The sequence below is a fragment of the Euleptes europaea genome, chromosome 9, assembly GCF_029931775.1.
Source record: "Euleptes europaea isolate rEulEur1 chromosome 9, rEulEur1.hap1, whole genome shotgun sequence".
Lineage (NCBI taxonomy): Eukaryota > Metazoa > Chordata > Lepidosauria > Squamata > Sphaerodactylidae > Euleptes > Euleptes europaea.
The window spans coordinates 18,695,886-18,718,856 of record NC_079320.1 but is presented as its reverse complement, the minus strand read 5'-3'; the positions used below and the strand labels follow the sequence as shown (position 1 = coordinate 18,718,856).

Sequence of the window (22,971 nt, the reverse complement as noted above, 5' to 3'; positions counted from 1 at the left end):
ACTGTTTTCTTGTCAGTCCACTTAAACCTGAACTGAAATTTTAAAAAGTGGACAAGGGGACACAGTAGGAGTTTTAATTGAGGTGCTGACACCATCAAAACAATGTACAAAGGCCAACCCAATGGTAAGAACTCCATGGCGCAACGTGGTAAGCTGCAGTACTGCAGTCAAAGCTCTGCTCATGGCCTGAGTACAATCCTTACAGAAGTCAGTTTCAGGTAGCTGGTTTGAGGCTGACTCAGCCTTCCATCCTTCCAAGGTTGGTAAAATGAGTATCCAGCTTGTTAAGAGTAAAGTATAGACAACTATGGAAGGCAATGGCAAGTCATCCCATAAACTTAGTCTGTCTAGTAAACATTGTGACGTGACATCACCCCATGGGTCAGTAATGACCTGGAGTTTGCACAGGGGACTACCTTTACCTCTACCTAATCCAGAGGTACTAACATCAACTGTTATGTGCTGGTAATATTTGTTACTATGTTTGTGCTTTTTTGGAAGCCTGTATATTAGGCCCTATGTTTTTAAATATAGTTGTGCACAATATATAATAAAATAGATTTATTAGTTGTTATATTAGTGTTTAGCTCAACCCCTGTGGTTTACACTGCACAAGGGATCAAGGGAAAGAAAGACTCAAATTATAATTCTTGCAAAATTTACCATTGTCCATTGGGATGTTTGTTTCTTATGAGAAAGGATGAAACCAACAGAATCCATTCATAATAGGTTTTCCAGTAATTATGGATGGAGATCCTGAAATATGAACAACTCGTGCAAATTACGAGCAGGTGGCAAGCCCAGTGTGGTCTTCAGCACCAGAGACCAGTTTTTCACACCTGCACAAAGGCCCGGTTGTTAACCCAACCATGATAGATTATGAACACCTTTGGACAAAACCCATCTTCCAGATCTTCATTATACGATGGCATACCATTGATCAAACAAGAACTACAGGGATTAAAATATAAAGTATTTAAGAAAGTGAGCCATTATGAACCGATCGCTGATGTAATGAGTTAGCCCTGAGCTATTTCACTAGCAGAAAAAAATTTGCAATATTTCTGTTGATACAGCAACATAAAGCCATTTGACTATGGTCCTATGACACGCATCTGCCTGATTTGTGTGTGCATCAGGATATCAAAGCCCATTTTTTCTTCAAGTAGTTTTCCTTACTTACCATCTTGCCTTCCCATACCAACTACTTTTTAGGAATACCAGAATTGATTTCCTGGATTATACCGATGGCCCATCTAGTATAGTATAGTATTCTATCTCCTACAGTGGCCAGACACACGGCTTGGAAGTAGGGTTACCAGGTCCGGCAGGAGGTTTCTGGGGCAGAGCCTGAGGAGGGCGGGATTTGGGGAGGGACTTCAATGCCATAGAGACCAATTGACAAAGTGGCCATTTTCTCCAGGGGAACTGATCTCTATCGGCTGGAGATCAGTTGTAATAGCAGGAGATCTCCAGCTAGTACCTGGAGGTTGGCAACTCTACTTGGAAGGCAACCCTACAGGCAGGACATGTCCTATTCATTTGACTTGTTGTGGTTACTATCATTGATGTACTGATCTATTTTTTATCTTTGTACAGTAATCCTTTTACACTCTCCCCTTTTAAAATTGTTGCTGGTTTGATGGGGATCAGGTACAGAATGGGATGATTTAGGGAGCCTAATGCAGCAAGCAGAGGCAACATTATTCTGTTAGATCTATCAGTGACTTCGGACTCTGTGAGCCACTCCAATTTATTACATTGTTTGGAGAAGGAGTTACCCACAAAGTATTCTGATGGTTTGGTCTTTTTTTGTCTGATAGGACACAGTTTCTACTCGAGTTGCATAATGGCTTCTTAATTGTGGCAGTCTTAGATATTCTGGGGCCCTGTGCAAAAGTCCAGGATGGAGCCCCATAATCACTGCTGTCCCCCGCTGTGCCCCCTGCCGATCAGGGCCAAGCAAGGGGCGGCCCTTGCCCTGTGTTAGGCAGGGAGGAGCTAATGCTGCTGCAAACTGGTGGCCCAAGTTCCAGATGGGGCAGATAAAAATGGCGGTGGTTTTGGAAGCCTGCTCCTTTTCTTTACCCCCCTTTGTAGGAGGGGCAGGGCTGTGGGCAGTTGACTCCCCATAGCATGAACATAAGAACATAAGAAAGGTCATGCTGGATCAGACCAAGGTCCATGAAGTCCAGCAGTCTGTTCACACAGTGGCCAACCAGGCGCCTCTAGGAAGCCCACAAACAAGACGACTGCAGCAGCATTATCTTGCCTTTGTTTCACATCACCTAATATAATAGGCATGCTCCTCTGATCATGGAGAGAACAGGTATGCATCATGACTAGTAGCCATTTTTACTAGTAGCCATGAATAGCCCTCTCTTCCACGAACATGTCCACTCCCCTCTTAAAGCCTTCCAATTTGGCCGCCATCACCACATCCTGGGGCAGGGAGTTCCACAATTTAACTATGTGTTGTGTAAAGAAATATTTCCTTTTATTAGTTTTGAATCTCTCACCCTCCAGCTTCAGCAGATGACCCAGCGTTCTGGTATTATGCGAGAAGGAGAAAAGCTTCAAACATTCATTTAAAATTGTTGTCACATTTCTTTAGGCTCCATCAAAACATTTGTTTTGGGGGCCTATAGACCTGACCTGGATGGAGCCCTGACCTGGATGGCCCAGGCTAGCCTGATCTCGTCACATCTCAGAAGCTAAGCAGGGTCAGCCCTGGTTAGTATTTGGATGGGAGACCACCAAGGAATACCAGGGTTGCTGTGCAGAGGAAGGCACTGGCAAACCACCTCTGTTAGTCTCTTGCCATGAAAACCCCAAAAAGGGGTCACCATAAGTCGGCTGTGACTTGAAGGCACACACACACACAGTCACATATATAGGGGAAAACAAATGTACTATGTATACCCCTGTGAACTCCTTGGAGGATGGGACAGAGAGAGGGATATATATGGATAGATAATGTATAGTACTTATTTTTTCGGTGTTGTATATATATGTTATACGAGTTGACAGCCATCACCACATCCTGGGGCAGGGAGTTCCACAATCTAATGATTTGTTGTGAGAAGAAATACTTCCTTTTATCTGTTTTGAATCTGCCACCCTCCAGCTTCAGCAGATGACCCCGTGTTCTTGTATTATTATGGTTGTGCACAACAATCTGTCTTGACCATCTCTTTATCACTGGCAGTCCAGCTGACCTTGCTCAGGAAACAATTGCTCTTATTGACCCATCTGCCAGTTCTGGAATAGGGATTTCAGTACACAGTGTTTCTATTTTTAGAAACAGAGAAACCTCCCTGTGTGGGAGGTTAGGCTGAGAGTACGTGGCTGGCCCAAGGTACCATACCATGCTGCCATGGCAGAGTGGGAATTGGAACCTGAGTCTCCTGCTCCGACACTTTAACCATCACACAACACTGGCATGAGCAACAGGTGTTTCTTGGGAGGGGGGCGTTCAGTTGAGTTTCATTGTATTATGAAAGGTTTTTAATTTGGAGATTGTAAGCCGGTCTAGAGCCCCAAGGGAAAGGCAGGGTATAAATATTTTAATTTGTAAACAAATGCCCTAGACATCTAGACATTTTAGCATGGCATAAGCTTCAGTGAACCTGAACCCATTTCATCAGGCACATGAAGTACCACAATACATCTGGCAGCCTTTAATGTGCCACCAGGCTCATTCCTTGTGTTTGCTGCAACAGGTGAACATGGTTGTGCTTCTGGAACATCTCATTTATCTGAAGCCAGATGCATCAATCTACAAGGTCCAATATGACACTTTTCACGAGGAAGAAAATCTGATTTCTGGGCCAGTAGCATCAGGTAGCCAGCCTGAAAGCACTGGCCTACCCAGTCCGTGCCTGGAAGAAAAAATAACTCCCAAAGTGGGCATTTTTTGGCACTGTTTCATTGAGTCGGGGCCTTTGCGCTCACCAGAAACCCAATGTTGTTCTAGTTAGTCTGTGGCTTGTATTGCCTGGGGCAGCCTTATGAAGCCTGCCTTCCCCATGTCGTTCTCAGACTCCCGGACAGTTGCCCACATCTGCATACATATAAATAGGATTTAATGCTTCAGTTTGTCAAAGCTTTGACATAGCATGATGAAGGATGCCATGAAAACCTAAGAGATTACAGTTTCTAATTTTCACATTGCCACTGTTTCTCTTAATAAGCTTCTGACAGAGCTCTACAACCTCCCAGGTCATATCTTGTAATGCCCTGTAATTGCTAAGGTACTTGCTGTGCCCATTACGGGAATAGGATAGGAAGGAACAGTTCCCAACTCCCCAGTCTGTAATGAGAACACCTTGCAAATTTTAATCAGCTGCTCACAGGACTCAGTGTGGCCATATAATTCCCTACCACCAGAGCCAACACAGCAATTTCCCTACATGTTCTGCTGTTAGTATAAATGATGGCCGCAACAGATGCTGTGAAACAGTCTGTTGAGAAAAAGTAACGGGGGAAAAAAAATCCCCCCTGCACATCTTAAGGCTCTAGTTGTTATTCCTTCACCTCTTGAAAGGCAAGCCGAAGTCATGCTGTAAACAAGTGTATTTCCCACCATTCTGATCAGAAATCAAGAACGGAACAAGATAAGCAAAGCAGGCTTATTAACAGAGGACTGTGATAGGAAAGAGGAGAAAGCCACTCAGTGACATCTCAGTTAACCTTAAGAACGGTGAGCGCATTATTCTGCAAAAAGCAAATCTGAAATTTCCAATAGCCCATAAGAACATAAGAAAGGCCATGCAGGAGCAGACCAAGGTCCATCATGTCCAGCAGTCTGTTCACACAGTGGCCAACCAGGTGCCTCCAGGAAGCCCACAAACAAGACAACTGCAGTAGCATTATCCTGTCTGTGTTCCAAAGCACCTAATATAATAGGCATGCTCCTCCGATCCTGGAGAGAATAGGTATGCATCATGACTGGTATCCATTTTTACCAGTAGCCATGAATACCCCTTTCCTCCATGAACATGTCCACTCCCCTCTTAAAGCCTTCCAAGTTGGCAGCCATCACTACATCCTGGGGCAGGTAGTTCCAGCACAGGCAAAAGTGTTTGGAAACACTGAAAGCAACACACCAAATTCTCCCTAGTCATAGGTACCTGGGGGAGTCCTCTGGAAGGACTCATATGATAGAAGGCACAGAGTCCTTTTGGATCCTATTTGCCTTAAAGGAGTATTAAATAGTTCTTGTAAATTCAGTCGGTCTCCAGAGAGTAAGTTACACCACATGCTTACATTAGTTATATATCAGTTGTATATCAGATCATGACTTCCCCAAAGAATCTGTGGACTGTAGTTCCACCATGGGGCTGAAAAATCTCTAATTCCTAGGTGTCCCTGCCATACCACACAGAATTCCAGACCCCTATTGTGGAGGATCACGGCCTCACCTTGAGTTCTATCTTGTTCCTGGGCCCCCTAACTATTCACAGCTTCCACCATCAACTTAATAACTCTTTATTCCCTAAATTCATAGATCCATTTTAGGCATTTTGAATGCCATTGAGGGAGAAGATTTTATTTGGAAAGACAACAGATTCATCCCCCAATCTCCAGTACCTCCCTTATGATCTCCTAGCAATGTGGCCAACCAGTTAGGGTTATCAGGAAGTTTTTCTGGGATGCAGATTCACTAACAAGCAACAAGTTTAATTAAATAGTTTATTAAGATTCAGTGACATGTGGAGGAATTCAAAGACAGAATCAAAAAAGTTTCAAGCTATCTTGAAACATCAAGGCCAACTCTAAATGTGAGAATGATTCATTCAACCATGTCTTTTCTGGACAGAAACTCCTGACAATCTGTGATGGGAAAAAGAGAGATCAATTGGCTCAGGAAATGGGTATGAAGGAAGGAACAGTTTGGCTAATCAGCTCCTAGAAGTTGTGCTTCCCACCTCGAGTTTAAAAAGACTCAATGGGATATAATTTTCCCAGAGACAATAATCATATCAGGCGCACCTTTGGATTTTATGAAAATCAGAAGATGCTGCTTTGATATTGGAAGCCAGGTAGGCATTATCTCATTTGGTTTGGTACCAGCCAAGGTAGTCCATAAAACAATGGGGGGGCACAAGTAGTTAGCCTTGCCGAGGGTGCAAGAATAAAAAGGTATTAGACTTGTTCCAATTACCCATCCATCTCCTTGATGTTAGCTGTCCTAGGCAGATTCACAACTCATTCATTAGCATATACTTTGTGACAGGTGGACCAGTACCTGATGTCAGAAGAAACTTTGAACTGAGGACAGCCAATAAATCAAGACTGGCTGTCCAGATTTTTTTTGCATCTGACGGGGCTTTTCAACACACAAAGAGAGGGGATATGACTATAAAGTCCATGGTATAAATATGCCTTAAGACAATAAGGGCTCATAGATGCAAAATCCTCATGAAAATGGGTCAAATGTATCAATCAATCAAAGAATCTGGTATGGTTACACATAACAGCAAACCATAATTTGTTTCTTACAAGAAGTAGTATTGGTTTTTTATACTCCACTTTTCTCTACCTTTAAAGAGTCTCAAAGCAGCTTACAACAGCCTTTCCTCTTCCCACAACAGACACCTGAACCCAGGACCTTCTGCGTGCAAAGCAGTCACAGCATCACTCAACCTCAACCCTTCCCCATTTGTTTCTTCATCAGGTGGCAATCTACGGTTTCCCATGGCATCTGAAACATAATTGTGTCAAAGTCCACTAGCACCTTAGAGAACAACAAGATTTTGGGGGTATAAGCTTTCGAGAGCCACTTGTATCTGACAAAAGGAGGTCTGACTCTTGAAAACTTGGTGGTGGAAAGATGGAAAGTGCCATCAAGTAGCAGCTGACATAGGATTTTCAAGGCAAGAGACTTTCAGAGGTGGTTTGCCATTGCCTATCTCTGTGAAACAACCCTGGACTTCCTCGGTGGTCTCCCATCCAAGTATTAACGAGGGATGACTCTGCTTAGCTTCCAAGATCTGATGAGATCTGACCAGCCTGGGTCATCTAAGTCAGATCCTCAAAAGTTTATATGCCGAAAATCGTGCTGGTCTCTAAGGTGCTACTGGATATAAATGATGTCTTATAAAAGGTTTTGTGCTTTTATTTTTCTACAAGACATCTGTTATTGAAAATTGGTTAGCAATGGGGGGGGGGGCACAAGTAGTTAGCTTTGCCGAGAGTGCAAAAATGACTGGCACCGGCCCTTGACTGCAGACCAACATGGCTACCATATGAAACTATGGGCTAAAATGCATGGTCACTTTATCCTCCTTTAATCCCTGTTTTAGCCAGGATCGAATGCACATTAGGCGAAACACATGCGTTCGATCCAGGCTGAATCCTGGCTGAAACAGGGATTAAAGGAGGATAAAGTGACCATGCGTTTTCGCCCCCAGTCTTTGTCAGTTTCTATGTTGAAAGCAGAATGCTACTTGAACTGCAACAGTGAGAATCCCTGCTTTGTGCTGGAGCAGTTAATGTTGCCTGTAGAATCAGGCTGCCAGGTTTTACAAACTCCCCGATATTTTATTTTCTTAAAAAAAAAAAAAAAAAAACCCCACAACACATACACACAGAGAGAGAGCAACTAATTTTGGTCTGACAGCGTGCAATTCTTCAACAGTCCTTTGGCCAGAATCATAATGTGTTGATTACCAACAAGGTACATAGAACCTTAAAAATATATTTATGACTCTGTGCACACAGTTAAAAAAAACCAAACAAACCTCTGCCCACTTAGTATGAGGGTGCTATTAGTGCAGTCCTGCTGCACGTACTGCTGTCTGCAAGGCAGCAATTAGTCACTAAATAACGAGGGCAAACATCTGATTGCTTATTCTGAAGCACTTATTTATGACTCTAATTCAGATAAAGCTTCGTCTGTGTGGTTCTATCCCCCCCCCCCCCGCAGTTCCAAGGATTAATTCTTGAAGCAGGCAGAGGAGACAGGGCCCAGGGATGACAAGTGATCCGGCGCCCCGCAATGACAGCCATGTCAGAAAGTAATAACAGTGCCAGCTGGGTGGTTTATAGGTCTAGATGGATCAGGTATATATGCATTTTTTTTAAAAAGACATGGCAAGCTGGGAAAGGAATGGGATTCTGTTTTGGGCTGGAAATAAGTACTCATTGGAAGGTGTCAGTGACCCTTTCATTTGCAGCTCTCTAAACAGCCTTGCTTGCTTATATGAAAGCGTTACGGGGTTCTCCGTTTTATCTTCTTTTGGGGGCAAGACAACCACAGGGAAAAGATACTGTGCAATGTGGATTTTGCGCAGGAATACAGATTTATTCTATTGTTTGTTTTATATGGAATACTGTTAGGAACTTAAGCTTAACTGTTACTCACTGTTGTAGGATAAGGGGATGACACATTATATTTTTATATCTTGTTAAAAAAAGATTTATTATGCATAATGGGTATCAATTGAGGGAAGGACTGCAGTTCTGTGGAAAGAGATAAAGCCTAGGCTTTTCAGGTTGAAGGTCACATGAACCCATGAACCCATGAAGCTGCCTTATATTGAATCAGACCCTTGGTCCATCAAAGTCAGTATTGTCTACAGGGTCTCAAGCAGAGGTCTTTCACATCACCTACTTGCCTAATCCCTTTAACTGGAGATGCTGGGGATTGAACCTGGGACCTTCTGCATGCCAAGCAGATGCTCTACCACCATTTAATCCCCAATTAAATGGTCCTGGGGAGCAAGGCTCACTGGAAAAGGCAATAACGCTAGGAAAAGTTGAAGGCAGCAGGAAAAGAGGAAGACCCAACATGAGATGGATTGACTCAATCAAGGAAGCCACGGCCATCAGTTTGCAAGACCTCAGCAAGGCTGTTAATGACAGGATGTTTTGGAGGTCATCCATTCATAGGATCACCGTGGGTCGGAAATGACTTGATGGCACTTAACAAACACACATAGCAAGGCAGAGATTGGTCTCTATCTACTCCAGTAGAGCAAGTTAGACAGATAATTTTAAAAAAAACTCAGTACAAAGTGAAATCCTTATGCTTTACAAGGTGACCACTTCCTCCCAGCCTAGGAAGCCCTTCTACTCACTTCCTCTGCAGAGAGGGAAGATAGTGTCCAGCCGCCACCACCATGCAGCTCCTCAACTCTGCAGTTCCTTGGCTGAGTGGACAGGCCACTGGCAATAGCAGTTCCTTGGCTGAGTGGACAGGCCACTGGCAATAGCAGACTGGCAACATTTATCTAAGGTCATCTAATGATCGTGGCACAAGGCAGGGTCTGCGGAAACCCCAGCTTAATTACTAGCAGTACTAACTGTGTTCAGTCCCTTGGTATACTGCCTCTATGTAGATGGGTACAAAGGTACTTGCAGCAGCTCTGCTCTGAGATACACTACACTCAGCAGCAGCTTGATATAATTGGTAGGGAGAGAGATGAGAAGTATAGAGGGGAGTATAAAGAAGTGAGAAAACTCTCTGCCTTTTTTGGTCTCCATGGTCCACAGATAAGGCTGGGTCTTAGGGTTGCCAGGTCCCTCTTCCCTACCGCCGGGAGGTTTTTAGGGTGGAACCTGAAGAGGACGGGGTTTGGGGAGGGACTTCAATGCCATAGAGTCCAATTGCAAAAGCAGCCCTTTTCTCCAGGCGAACTGATCTCTGTTGGCTGGAGATCCATTGTAATAGCAGAAGATCTCCAGCCAGTACCTGGAGGTTGGCAACCCTACTGGGTCTACACGTGCAGCACAATGAGGTGGGAATGGCATGGCAGAAGGAACTATACCATACAGAAGGAGAAACATCACTTTTGACTGATCTGCCATTAGCGTATCTGGAAGAAAGAATATACCCTAGCTCTTTGCCAGCGTGGTGTAGTAGTTAAGAGCGGTGGTTTGGAGTGTGGATTCTAATCTGGAAAACTGGGTTTGATTCCCCACTCCTCCACATGAGTGGTAGCTGCTACTCTGGTGAACCGGGTTGGTTTCCCCACTCCTCCACACAAAGCCAGCTGGGTGGCCTTGGGATAGTCACAACTCTCTCAGCCCCACCTACCTCACAGGGTGTCTGTTGTGGGGAGGGGGAAGGTGATTGTAAGCCGGTTTGAGTCTCCCTTAAGTGGTAGAGAAAGTCAGCATATAAAAACCAACTCTTCTTCTTTGCCTTCTGTGCTGGTTTCCTATTTGCAGGTAATTTTTATCTTGGAGGGGGGCACTCAAAAGTGTGCTTCCTCCCATGCAACCAGTTAGCATGAGCTCTCTGTGCACAAGCGAAAGGAAGGCTGCTTTAGAATCAAGTCCACATGCCGCTTGTTGCTTTAGGAAAGAAATGGAGACACTTTGTTGTTAAAGAAATACATACTGTGATAGATCGGCATTCTAGCTATCTATCTAACTTGAGGGTGGAGAGAGGTTCAGAGAGTGTATGTTGTTCCCTTGACAGTTGGAAAGAGAGAACAAAAGAGAGGTAGCCAGAAGGAAGGAAGTCTCAATGAACAAGCAATCGGAGATCAAAGAGAGAGCAGCAGAACTGACAAGGGAAAGGATTCAGAAGAATCTGACCTGTCCACCTTATTAGTTCTACTGTGCCCTCTACAGTACTGGTGCACTTGGTGCAAAGAGACGTTGTGCTGCCCTTCAGTTCCAACTCAATCAATTTACAAGGTACAATTAATACTTGGAGGGAAGAGAGACAGGTCTTGCATCTGACTGTCATGCACTGATGGGGCCACATGTACTGACTCTCCATGCATAGACTCCTGCATACATGATCTGGGTCTTTAGAGAAAAAAAGGATCGCTTGGATCTCATGTAGGATCTCGTAGGATCTCTGATCAACATAGAGCAAATGAATGTGATCCTATTCCCCCCCCTTTCCACTTGTTGACTGACAGAACATCTTTTTACAGGGCTAATGACCTCACATGAACACATGAAGCTGCCTTATACTGAATCAGACCCTTGGTCCATCAACGTCAGTGTTGTCTACTCAGACTGGCAGTGGCTCTCCAGGGTCTCAGGCAAAGAGGTCTTTCACATCACCTACCTGCCTAGTCCCATTAACTGGAGATCAAACCTGGGTCCTACTGCATATAAAGCAGATGCTCTACCACTGAGCCACAGCCCCTCCCCAAGGAAAAGAGACAAAAGACAGCCCTGGCAGAGTGTAGTATTGGTACTGAGCACAAATTCCTTCTGTCTCCCTTGTTGCATTTGCACCAACTTACTGGATGGAGTTTTCAATGCGAGTGATGGTGAGAAACGCTGCAAGATTTGCTGTGTAGGAGGAGATGACAATCAAGGCGAAGAGCCACCAGGCACCCATCATCATTCGCGTTGCCAGAGTTGTATAGGGAACCTCTCCTCCTGTTGAACAGAAAAGGGGAGGTTAGAAATCTGGTTGTAGAATATATCTTCCTTACTCTTAAGAGATGTGCTCCCATGAACAGCTTCCTCATGCCAGGACCAATAACTGCTGGGGTAAAACCAAATAGGTTGGACTCCATAACTGAGAGATACACAATCCATACCATTAAAAGTATATTATGTGATGGAAGGGTAGGATATGCCTTCACTCTATGTGTTCTGAGTGCCTTCGTCAGTGTATATTTGGAACGCATCTGAAAGCCGTTGGTGAACTCTGAAGAAAAACAGCACATTCAAGCACTTAATGTATTTCTACCCCATTGTGATTTTTCTTAACGATTAACTTTAATTAAGCTTTTCCTGTTGTTCTTCAGTGTGTAGATGGTCTTCAAAGGGGAAAAAACCAATTTAACCTCTACACAGAAGACACACCCAGCTGTCGAGTGCTAGCCATACAAGTACACAATCTGCTTGAAGGCAATTCCCATCTCTGTATACAATGAAATGGAAAAGAGCAAGAACCCAGTAGCACCTTAAAGACTAACAAAATTTCTGGCAGGGAATGAGCTTTTGTGAGTCACAGCTCACTTCTTCAGAATGAAATGGAACACGGCATTCTTTTGCATATTCTTTCATCGTGCAAAAGGCTTTATAAATATTAACTGTTGAGCCACGAGGCTGATGGATTGCTTCAGTGAAGGGAGATGAACCCTAGTCTCAACTGGTAGTACAGAACACAACAAAGGCTACACCACCTATGCTGCTGAAATCAAACAGAAGCCCAGTGGCACTTTAAAGAATAACATAATGTATTTCAAGCATGAGCTTTCGTGACTCAGGATTCTCTTCATCAGATGCATTGGAGTGTACATCCACAGCAAATATATCTATATGCAACATTTCAAGCAAAAGAAAGAAGAAAAGGGGTTTTATTCCCCGCTTTTCTCTACCATAAGGAGTTTCAAAGTGGTTTACTATCGCCTTCTCTCCCTACCCCCACAACAGGTCCTTGTGAGGAAGGTGGGGCTGAGAGAGTTCTGAGAGAACTGTGACTAGCCCCAGGTCATGTGGAGGAGTGGGGAAACCAACCCGGCTCTCCAGATTAGGGTCCACTGTTCTTAATATACTACCCCATGCTGGCTCTCCAGCATAGGAGTGGGGGGAACATTATAAACAGAGGCCAATTAGAAATAATTTGGTAGTGGGCACATCAGGGGAGGAGGCTGGATACCTCTCAGCACGTTGTGTGCAGGCGATGATAAACAAAGCAGCAGAAGAGGCTGGCTGAGTATGGACTTATGGTGAGTCTGCCCATCAAAGGCAGCCATGGGCAGGGTGCCCAGCACAGCCTGCCCATTTAAATATGTTAGCATAGTTAATAATATGACATAGAGCAGCTTAATTATTTAAGAAAAAGAAGAGAAGTTGTTTTTTTATATGCCGACTTTCTCTACCATTAAAGGAGAACCAGCTTACAATCACCTTCCCTTCCCCTCCCCTCAACAGACACCCTGTGAGGTCAGTGAGGCGGAGAGACTGTGACTAGCCCAAGGTCACCCAACTGGCTTCAGGTGTAGGAATGAATGAATGAATGAATGAATGAATGAATGAATGAATGGTTTTATTTGCATTTAGCCATAGGCCATTACCAACATATCAAGGATACCACAGATACATAATAAAGGAATTATAAGGTTAAAAAATTCTGGATTGATAATAAATATAATAAAACTGTGCTAAAATATACGTAATAAAACTATGCTGATGCATTCAGAGAAATCATAAGTAAAAATTGTGGTGGTGTCCCAATCAGCCAATGTCATGTGTAGGAGTGGGGAAACAACTCCAGTTCACCAGATTAGCCTCCACCGCTCGTGTGGAGGAGTGGGGAATCAAACCCGGTTCTCCAGATCAGAGTCCACTGCTCCAAACCACTACACCATGCTGGCTCTCAAATAAATAAACTAGTTAAATAAACTAGTTGAACCCAAGCTGTTGTCTCGTGTCTTGATTTGCAGGGTGCCAGGGGCAAATGATTTAATTAGATATTTCTGTGATTTATTTCAGCCTCATATGATGATTAGCATCTTTCTTATTGCTCTGATACATTGCCATTTTTTCTGAACATATTTACAGAGCAATAATAGTTTAGCACTGACTATTTAAACATATAGGAACATAAAAAATACACAGAACACGCACACACAATTATATCCTGCCTTTCAAATCCAAGGATTCCCTAATGGTAACACACAATCTCCTCTCCCCTTTCTCACCATTTAGAAACCAAGACCATTAAACCACCAATAAAACCACCGAGCAAGGGCTAAAAAGTCCTAACCACTAAAAATAGCTTTCAAATTATCCACAAAGGTCTTAAAACACACACTACATTTTTAAACCAGTCTCCTGAAGGACATCACAAACCCCTTGGATGTTTATTAAAGCATGATGAAACAGGATTTTCTTCCTATTGTGAAAAAGCCATTCAGTTCAAGTATCATATGTTGTGAGAAACTTGGGAGGGAAAACAACAGAAAAATGTTTCAAATAGTTATGAATTCTGAAGGTACAATATTCCTCAAAGCTAGAAATACCAATAGATAGATGAGCCAATGTGGCACAGGAATTCCTTTCAATTAACCTTCTTTCTTGGTTGCTTAGTATAATCATTTTTTCCACCCTCTCTCATCAGTTTAACCCCTAGGAAGATGGATCATTGCATATATGGAAGTTAATATGGAGCCAATTTTAGAAGTGCAAATACTCATTCAAAGAGTCAAACCTGTAACACATTCCTAATATCTTTGACCAAAAATTATGCATAATATCATATCAAATATCTGTCAATTTTCCTCCCTCCTGACTCCTTTCACCCAATTACTTTTGGATTCAACATGTGCTTTTCTGGGCTTGAAATCTAGGAAGAAAAGAAATGTTGTCTTTCCGATGTGTGCATTTCTTATAATCTTGAACTCTTAGATATTCCTTCTCTTCTATTTGTTTAAAATTTCTGTCCAGCCTTCGAGATGTCCTCCATTTTTTCTTCAGTGCTAAAGACAATGGATGGAAAAATAGAGAGGCAGAAGGTTTTTGAAAATAAGCCAACTCTGCTTTGCTTAACTTTTCAATCAGGGAGGGAAAGTTGTGATATTTCAACTCATCTGAAATCTATCTCTTGTATATCCATTGCATATCCATTGATTGTTTGTTGTCTTTGGTATTATGAATCAATCTGCAAGACGTTCAATGTCATGCTGCCTGGAGATGTTGATAACTGATAGCAATATGGAACCTCAAATGGGCAAGTCCCATCTTTGTCTCTGGACAGTTTTAGCCCAAAGTGTACTAGTTGTTTACCTAGCATAGATTATTTTCACAAACACACTTCGTGTGCTTAAGAAGAACAGGTGGCCAGCCTCAACTAAAGAAGTCTCCAAAAGTTCAAAGGCAACCAGGTTGAAACCAGAATGTTCCTAGTTTACAATATTTAACTTTATCAAACCTAACCCTTATGAAGAAAGGCCAAGGGAATTGGGAATCTTCAGACTGGAGCAGAGGATATGATTACACTTTTAAAATATTTGATGGGCTGTCATTTACAGGAGGGTACGGGGCTATTTCAGCTGGTAGTGGAGGGCAGGACTTGTAATAATGGGTTTAAATGACAGGTGGGGAGATATCAGCTTGAGCTGTGGCTCACGAAAGTTCATACCCTACCAGAAAATATTTTTGTTAGTCTTTAAGGTGCTACTGGACTCTTGCCCTTTTTGACTACTTTCAACAATAAGTGCAGCTCAGTGGTGGAATCAGTTGCTCCAGGATGTTGTGGATTCTCCCTTTGTGGAGGTGTTTAAGCAGAGATTGGACAATTATTTGTCAGGGATACTTTAGATCAACCTGCATGGTGCAAGGGGTTGGACTGGATGGTCTTTAGACACGTTCCAACATTCTGATTATATTATTCTATTTTTGTAAGTCGCTATACCCTGAAATTCTTATTCCATTTACAGCTGTGTGCCTAATTCACACCTTAATTTCATGAAGTAATTTACCCAGTATGGCTCTAGAGTACAATGGAAATGAGGTTTCTCAATAACAATCATTCATTGTGCGTGTGGAATTGTTTAGAGAGTTTCTTGGTGACTTGGCTCTTTTACTGGTGGTTCCTCTCAAATTAGCTTTAATTGTCATCTCTGTTCCTGCTGCAGGAAGATTAGTATGATAATTGCAAGTAAGGGTCATCCTAAATATTTTGAAAAACTGGGAGTCAACCATGCAGTTATACCTCAGCTCCACGTTTGATTGAATTAAGGCAGACTCCTCAATGTTGTGCCCATGGCCACCATGGCATCCACCAACATCTTCCCTGGTGCTCACCAAGTGCTTTTAGAAAGTCGGTGGGGCCAAGTGAGGCTTTTGACCAGCTAGAAGTCTGATTAGCCACTGGAGATTTGATGGGCTGTGTAGATTTTTTAAAAACCTTGCTTTGGTAGCAGCTGCCACCACAGCACAAGGATCTTCACTGTGTGACTGAAGCCACGGCAGCCTTTTTGTGGCTGGGACCACCACACTGTATCAGAATTCCAAAAGTGCCCGCAGTTAGCGTTTAATAGAGCTTTTAATTTGGTTAAAACAGCTTGAATTACCTGACTGGAACCATCTTCTATCAGATGCTGAGCAAATCTGCTCACCTCTGAATTTGGACTTTGTGCCCTCATCACTTTTTTTTGGTGAATAAATATTTATATTCCCTCACAGTCTCTTCATATCTGTGACTTTTTTCTTTGGCCTGTTTTAATGTACTACTGATTGCAGATCTGTAGTGTAGATTTTCCTGTATCCCAGGCAGACAAGATATGTGCCTGTGTGGGTTTCGGTAGCCTGAAACCCTGGTACATTTTTTTCCTTTCATGAAAACTCTGCAGCAATTTGAGAGTTTCTCTGATAGCCCCTTCTCTTGCAGTATTTCCCAATCATTCGGATTGATTGCCCTACACTTAATATCATGTCTAGAAGTGAAAACTGTTTGACTCTTGCTGTTGCTAAATACATCTCGATAGCTCTAAAAATCTGGGATAATGCTGTTTTCTCAAGTTTGGAATTAGGGTTGCCAGGTCCCTCTTCACAACCGGCGGGAGGTTTTTGGGGCGGAGCCTGAGGAAGGCAGGGTTTGGGGAGGGGAGGGACTTCAATGCCATAGAGTCCAATTACCAAAGCAGCCATTTTCTCCAGGTGAACTGATCTCTATCGACTGGAGATCACTGGTAATAGCAGGAGATCTCCAGATAGTACCTGGAGGTTGGCAACCCAATTTGGAATAAACAGGAGATAAGCCTGATGACTGGCTTAGAGCCCCCTCCCATACTACTTTTAGGCATTCGTTTATTTATTTCCAGATTAAAACAACAACACTGTGTCTTTGGGTTTTGTGAATTTTAACCTAACTTTTCTTGTACTGTCTTAAAGCCAATGTGCTATACAGACTTTTTGAATAAATGGATGGATGCAGTTATATTAAAGACAAAGTGTCTCTGAACAGGAGCGGAGTGCTTTGCCATGCCAAGCTGTGATTGCTTACCTCCATACACACCTGGGGTGATGCAGCTTAGAACCCCAGCACCACTCTTTTTAGAAACTCATCACCGAGAGCTAAAGAAAGGCGAGGTCTTACACCCACAACAAATGCAATTCAGTTATATTATTCAAACTTTTGTTTTATCACTGATCAAACTTTTGTTTTATCAAGAAAGAAATGCAGAGTGAGAACTAACTTAGGAGTGACTGTTGCGAGGGTTCAAGCAGAACTAAGTTTCCTATTCTACTTCTTTAAAAAAGTGAATGTTTCACATTCTGAGTTAATTATAAACGGGGTCCACGCTATGTGAATCTTTTGTCTTTAAAAACAAAACCCTCTATTAAATAAGATAAGATCAACATAAGTTTCACGTTCTGAGAAGCATGTTTCCACCTACTTCTGAAACTGTATCATTATCAGAAATTAGAATCTGCTGATTCTATCTGGAGATGTTAATTCAATATTAGGTCTGTGGAAAGATGAATTGTTTGAGTTTAACTTCTAGAAACTTAATGTCATAGCTGTAAATGAAGCATTTTAATGGGATATTTCCATTTTACAGTTGGTCTTACTACATCTTTTTTGGAATTTTTCAATCTTAAACTAAATTACAATCAAATGGAACTTTTTCAGACAGGCATACTAAATGAGCCCAATAAGGTTGATTGTCCTTTTAACCTTCCAGTGTCAATCTCTGTAGTTTGCGGTGAATTAAACTGAAATGGGCAGGGTGGTGAAGGGGAAACCTGCAATTTCTCAGGAACATTCATAGGCTCATTTTTCAAGCTCATGAATAAAAACCAAATGCCGTTTCCCACTGTTTTTAATTGAGGTGAATTGGCACAATCGAGGAACAAGTGAAAGTCAACCTCATACGTTTCATTCACAGATAAAGCTCTCAAGTAAGGAACACATTTGGCAGGAGGAAGGGAGGGCTGGACATAGCAATGCAAGTCTTCTCCTATAAAGGTGGCACACAGATTTGACTTTTTGCATATATTTCTATACCACCTTTCCACCCAAAGGTCCTCAAAGAAGAAGAGTTGGTTTTTATACCCCCATTTTCTCTACCTTTTTTTTAAGGAGTCTCAAACCAGCTTACAGTCACCTTCCTTTCCTCTCCCCACAACAGACACCTTGTGAGGTATGTGGGGCTGAGAGAGTTCGGAGAGAAGTGTGACTAGCCCAAGGTTACCCAGCTGGCTTCAGGTGTAGGAGTGTGGAAACCAACCTGGTTCACCGAATTAGAGTCTGCTACTCATGTGGAGGAATGGGGAATCAAACCTGGTTGATTAGTGTCCACTGATCTTAACCACTATACCACGCTGGCTCTCTGGTTTACCCAGGCTAAAATGTCATATCTTTATAAAAGTGTAAAATTGATATAAAACCATATTGCAAAGTACAGTGAAATAAACAATTTAATATGTTAGATTCAAGTCCAATAGCACCTTAAAGACCAATAAGGTTTTTAGTGGTATGATATATAAGGACTCAGGGATCTCCATTCCTAATTGTATCTGATGAAGGGAGCTCTGATTCTCACAAGTAGGAATGGAGATTCCTGAGTCCTTATATCCCAGTTAGAAGGTGGGAAGTGTGTTGCAAAGAAGGGAGCCATGATGAAAGGTACCATGCAAAATGTAACCCCCCCCCCCCCGCAAGCATTTCTCCCCTGCTCTAATGAAGCTGATTACATTTTGCATTGTACCGTTGCATCCTGACTCCCTTTTTGGGATACAGGGGCTGGGATATTGGACTCTATGGCACTGAAGTCCCTCCCCTCCCCAAGCCCTGCTCTCCCCAGGCTCCACCCCCAAAAACTCCTGTTGGTGGCAAAGAGGGACCTGGCAACCCTAAACATGGTGTTGTGGTTTGTGTGTGGGGCTATGTCTTGGAAGAACTGGGTTTAAATCATCACGAAACCTTGAAGCTCATTGAGCGACCTTGAGCCTTTCATTCTCTCAGCCTAATCTGTCTCACAATTTCATTGAAAAATGAAATGTACCTTGCCCCAAGCTTCTCAGAGGAAGGCAGGATGGAAATGTGACAGACGATCAAGAGCGTGCATGTTTATACTGGAATGGCTGTCTGTGATTTCCTTAGGATGTTTATTTATAGAAAGTAGTCACATAAAGAGGAGGCTTGTGTAGAACTGTGAAATATTTGACAAGGAAATGCTGAGCTTCTTTGAAAGAGAAGGAGTAGAGGAAAGTTGGGCCGGTGAAAATATGTGCACTTCCATGCTGTGTCGAAGCTCAGTAGTCATTATCAGCTATTAATGTAACATAAGATGCTGCTCTATTGCATTACATAAAGAGGCTTCTTTCTGAAGAACTCATTTTCAGACTGTTCATGTTTCATTAAAAAATCTTTAGGAAAAAATAAAAATGGACTATAATTGTGGTATGTAGCCTCAGCATCTCCCACAGAGATTTCGGTAATGGTATACCGCATGAAAACAATGCGTAGGCGGTATACCAAGGTTATAGGTTCTACTCACCGATGTGGGACGTTCCAGTGGATGTCTGTAGGACACACTTTATTTGGCCAGAAAGGAAATAGTAGCTGAATGGCAAGAAAGGGAAAAGCTAATCCCTCCGTTTTCCAGGAGAAATCACAACTCAAATGGGGGAGCAGAGTAATGAGTGCACCTTACTGGAACCCAGAGGTCCAGGAGGGGAACTGATCTAGGTCTTCTGGAGAAAATGTCAGTGTACTACAGCAGTGAAAAAGGCAACCTCTATGGTGGGGATTATTAAGGAGAAGACAAAATGAAATGGAAGAAAACATTATGTTACCATGAGATAATGTTGTTGAGTTTATAATGTAAGCTGACAAAATGAGACAATTTCCATGCCACTTGGACATTGTTATCACTGTGAAAACTAGGGTTGCTGGGTCTGGGTTGGGAAATATCTGGAGATTTGTGGGGGTGGAGCCTGGGAAAGGGGAGGGACCGCAACAGGGTATTATGCCATAGAGTTGATCCCCCAAAGCAGCCATTTTCTCCAGGGGAACTGATCTTGGTCATTTGGAGATCAATTGTAATAGTGGGAGATCTCGAGGTGCCTCCTGGAGGTTGGCAACCCTAGTGAAAACTCATATGGTTTTAGGTACTATGTTTCCTAAAAACCTTGGTGTTTGCCACACAGGGACAGGCTTGCAGAGTTTCCCTGTTGCTACTCTGGCTATTAATACAGTGTAGGAGTGACGGAGTTTCCATACAGCATTTCCCTGGTAGTTTGGTATTTTTTTATGTCAGTAATTTAATGGTGTTGACATACCATTACACTAAAATAGGCACCAAGTACTCTGAGTTCTCACCTTTTATTTTCCCTTTCATTGCGGAGACATACTTTCTTCCATATAACTCCCCAAGGAAAGGGACTAGAGACTTTTTTCCCAATGAAAGCTGGAAATTCACAGAACCTGATACCTATTTCGTGTAACAGTATATTGATACAGTGTTCTTAAACTGCCAGTTAAACAAACAAAAAACGACAACCCTCTGAAACTGGGAGAGGAAATGGCTTCCATGGGGTAAACGGCTGCGGTGCGGGAGATGCCAGAATAATCCAAACTTTTCCACTTATAGAGCAGCCACAGAGGTTTTGCTATGTTCTTTCCCAAAACCTCAGGAGGGCTGAGAAAGACTGGACCAAAGCTGAGGACACCCTGGAAGATGCACAAATGCACCACGATGTTGTGGGGGAAGCAGGGAAAAAAACCCCACTTCCCAACAGCATTGAGCCTGGGGCAAATAACCTGTGAAGAAACACCCTTGGTTGTCTCCAGGAATCATCCCATGGAGGATATTCTATCCTGTTGAGAACTGGAGATTCAGCAAGGCACAAAACATTAGGAGAATTGACGTCGGATAATAAAAATCAAATTTAAAAAATTAAATAAAGTCAAGTATTCTCCCATTTGGCGGTGCAAGTGTATGGAAGAAGCTAGCAGATTAATTGGCTAAACTGAGCCAAGTTCTAGCGCAATACTGGGCATTCAATTTCTTTATATATTGTAGTAACATTTTCAAAGCATATCCATTGGTCTTCATGGAGAATTAATTTCAATGTGTATCTGCATGAGTTCTCTTTTGGAGAAGCTATAAACAATTACTTAGTGGGCAGAATTATTTACAGATGGAAGGAGAGAGTTATTTAAACTTCAGGCAGCCCTACCTGTGGGTGCGAGGACTTTTCATTTGCAGCCTCGCAATTTAATCAGCTAAATTAGTATATCAAAAAACTTAAAGCCTTGGTTGCTTAACTGGTGGTGGCCAGTTTCAAGCAGTGAGTGTTGGTTGTTGGCTTTTAAAAACTGTTTTTGTTCTGGTGTGTTACTGCAAATAGAAATGAAAAAGGAAGTAACCAAGATTGCCTTTCCTTACAGCAATGGATAGAGGTATAGCAGTAGAAAAAGAGTTGGTTTTTATGCCCCATTTTTTCACCTTTAAGAAGTCTCAAAGTGGCTTACAAATCACCTTCCCTTCCCCTCCCCACAACAGGCACCTTGTGAGGTAGATGGGGCTAAGAGAGTTCTGAGAGAACTGTGACTAGCCCGAGGTCACCCAGCAGGCTTCATGGGTAGGACAGGGAAGCAAACCTGTTTCACCAGATTAGAGTCCGCTACTTGTGTGGAGGAATGAGGAATCAAACCCAGTTCTCCTGATTAGAACTCACCACTCTTAACCACTACACCACACTGGCTCTAAACAATACATAACAGAACCCTTGCCCTGCCATGTTTACTGTGTGCACCACCAATTACAGCTGACCCCATCTATCCAGCAGATCATGCCCAAAATAGCTCCCAGTATCTCATGCACTTGCAAATCTATTGTTCTATGAAGTGTCTCGGAAGCATACACAGGCAGCAGACCACTGGGGTGGGGCTTGCCTCCATTTTTAGGGGTGTAGGATAGGGTTGGGCACCATTTTTTCTGGTATCTTTCTGGTTCGGGTTTAATACACCCAGAAAATTTCAACCCCCTCCCCCCCAAAAGCAGAATTGCCATACCGGCTTTTCCTGGATTTTCAAAAATTTTTGGGGTTCATTAAACCTGAACCCAAAAAATTCATGGCACAGAGCTAAAGGCTGGGCTCAGAGCGAGTGCAGCCTTCAGTTCTTCATTGTCGCCAACTCTGAAGTCCACGTGGAGGAAGGTAAAAAATGGCAGTGGGGCCAAGAGGGCCCTGAATAATGCCAAATAAATTTGGACCCGCTTTTTGGCTCCCTTTAATTGCTGCCATTTTTTTGGTACAACCCTCCCACCCGAAAAATACTGAAAAGGCATTTTTCGGGTTAGTGGTTTGGCTTTATCCAATGCACACCCCTAGTGTAGAACTCTCTCCCCACCCCTTTTGTGCTGCTCTATGGATTTTGCTATCTGCACAGCAGGCAAGCTTTCAAAATTAGTCCTCTAGTGACTCACACACAGTTGGATGAGAAAGGTTGCAACATTTCCCCTCAGCTCTCTTTCCATCACATAATCCTATCACACCATATATCTGATTATCAAAGTGGCCAAATCTGTGGAACCCTAGGCCAAAGACTGGAGCCATGATCAGACAAGACAGGCTTTCTACAAATTTGAAAAACAACATTGGTGTGCAAAACAACAACAACAACCTGATAACTTAAAAACAACAACATTGGGGTGTGTCTGTTAAAAAAACACCCAACTAATAGAATCAGCATCTGTAACTTTAAGAAACAAATGCCTCAATGGCTGTTACTTGGCAATCACACAGCATGGCCAGCCCTCAAGTCTTGGTTTCTGTCAGTGAAAGGCAGGGCCTTTTCCAGGCCTGTTATGGTGAGAGGACTCATCAGGGCCAGGCCCAGAAGCAGTTACCAGGCAACTTGCTACCACACCACTTGCATGACTTGCCCAGGGCTGGCTGCTTGCTGCTGTTCAACAGCAACCACCCTGTGAAAGCCACTGTGGTGCAGTGGTTAGAGTTTTACACTAGGATCCGGGAGATCCAGGGCTGAATCCCCATTCTGCCATGGAAGCTTACTGGGTGACCTTG

At 42.9% G+C, this 22,971-nt stretch overlaps 1 protein-coding gene across 3 annotated transcripts in view; it reads right to left on the bottom strand.

Moving 5' to 3' along the window:
* The window catches only part of GRID2 (glutamate ionotropic receptor delta type subunit 2), a 984,243-nt gene that overhangs the window by 148,784 nt on the left and 812,488 nt on the right, over nucleotides 1-22,971 (bottom strand). For all 3 annotated transcript variants that reach the window (XM_056855266.1, XM_056855267.1, XM_056855268.1), the window contains exon 12: nucleotides 11,214-11,352. In XM_056855266.1, the coding sequence (XP_056711244.1) occupies nucleotides 11,214-11,352 (139 nt within the window). The remainder of the gene's footprint in view (nucleotides 1-11,213; nucleotides 11,353-22,971) is intronic.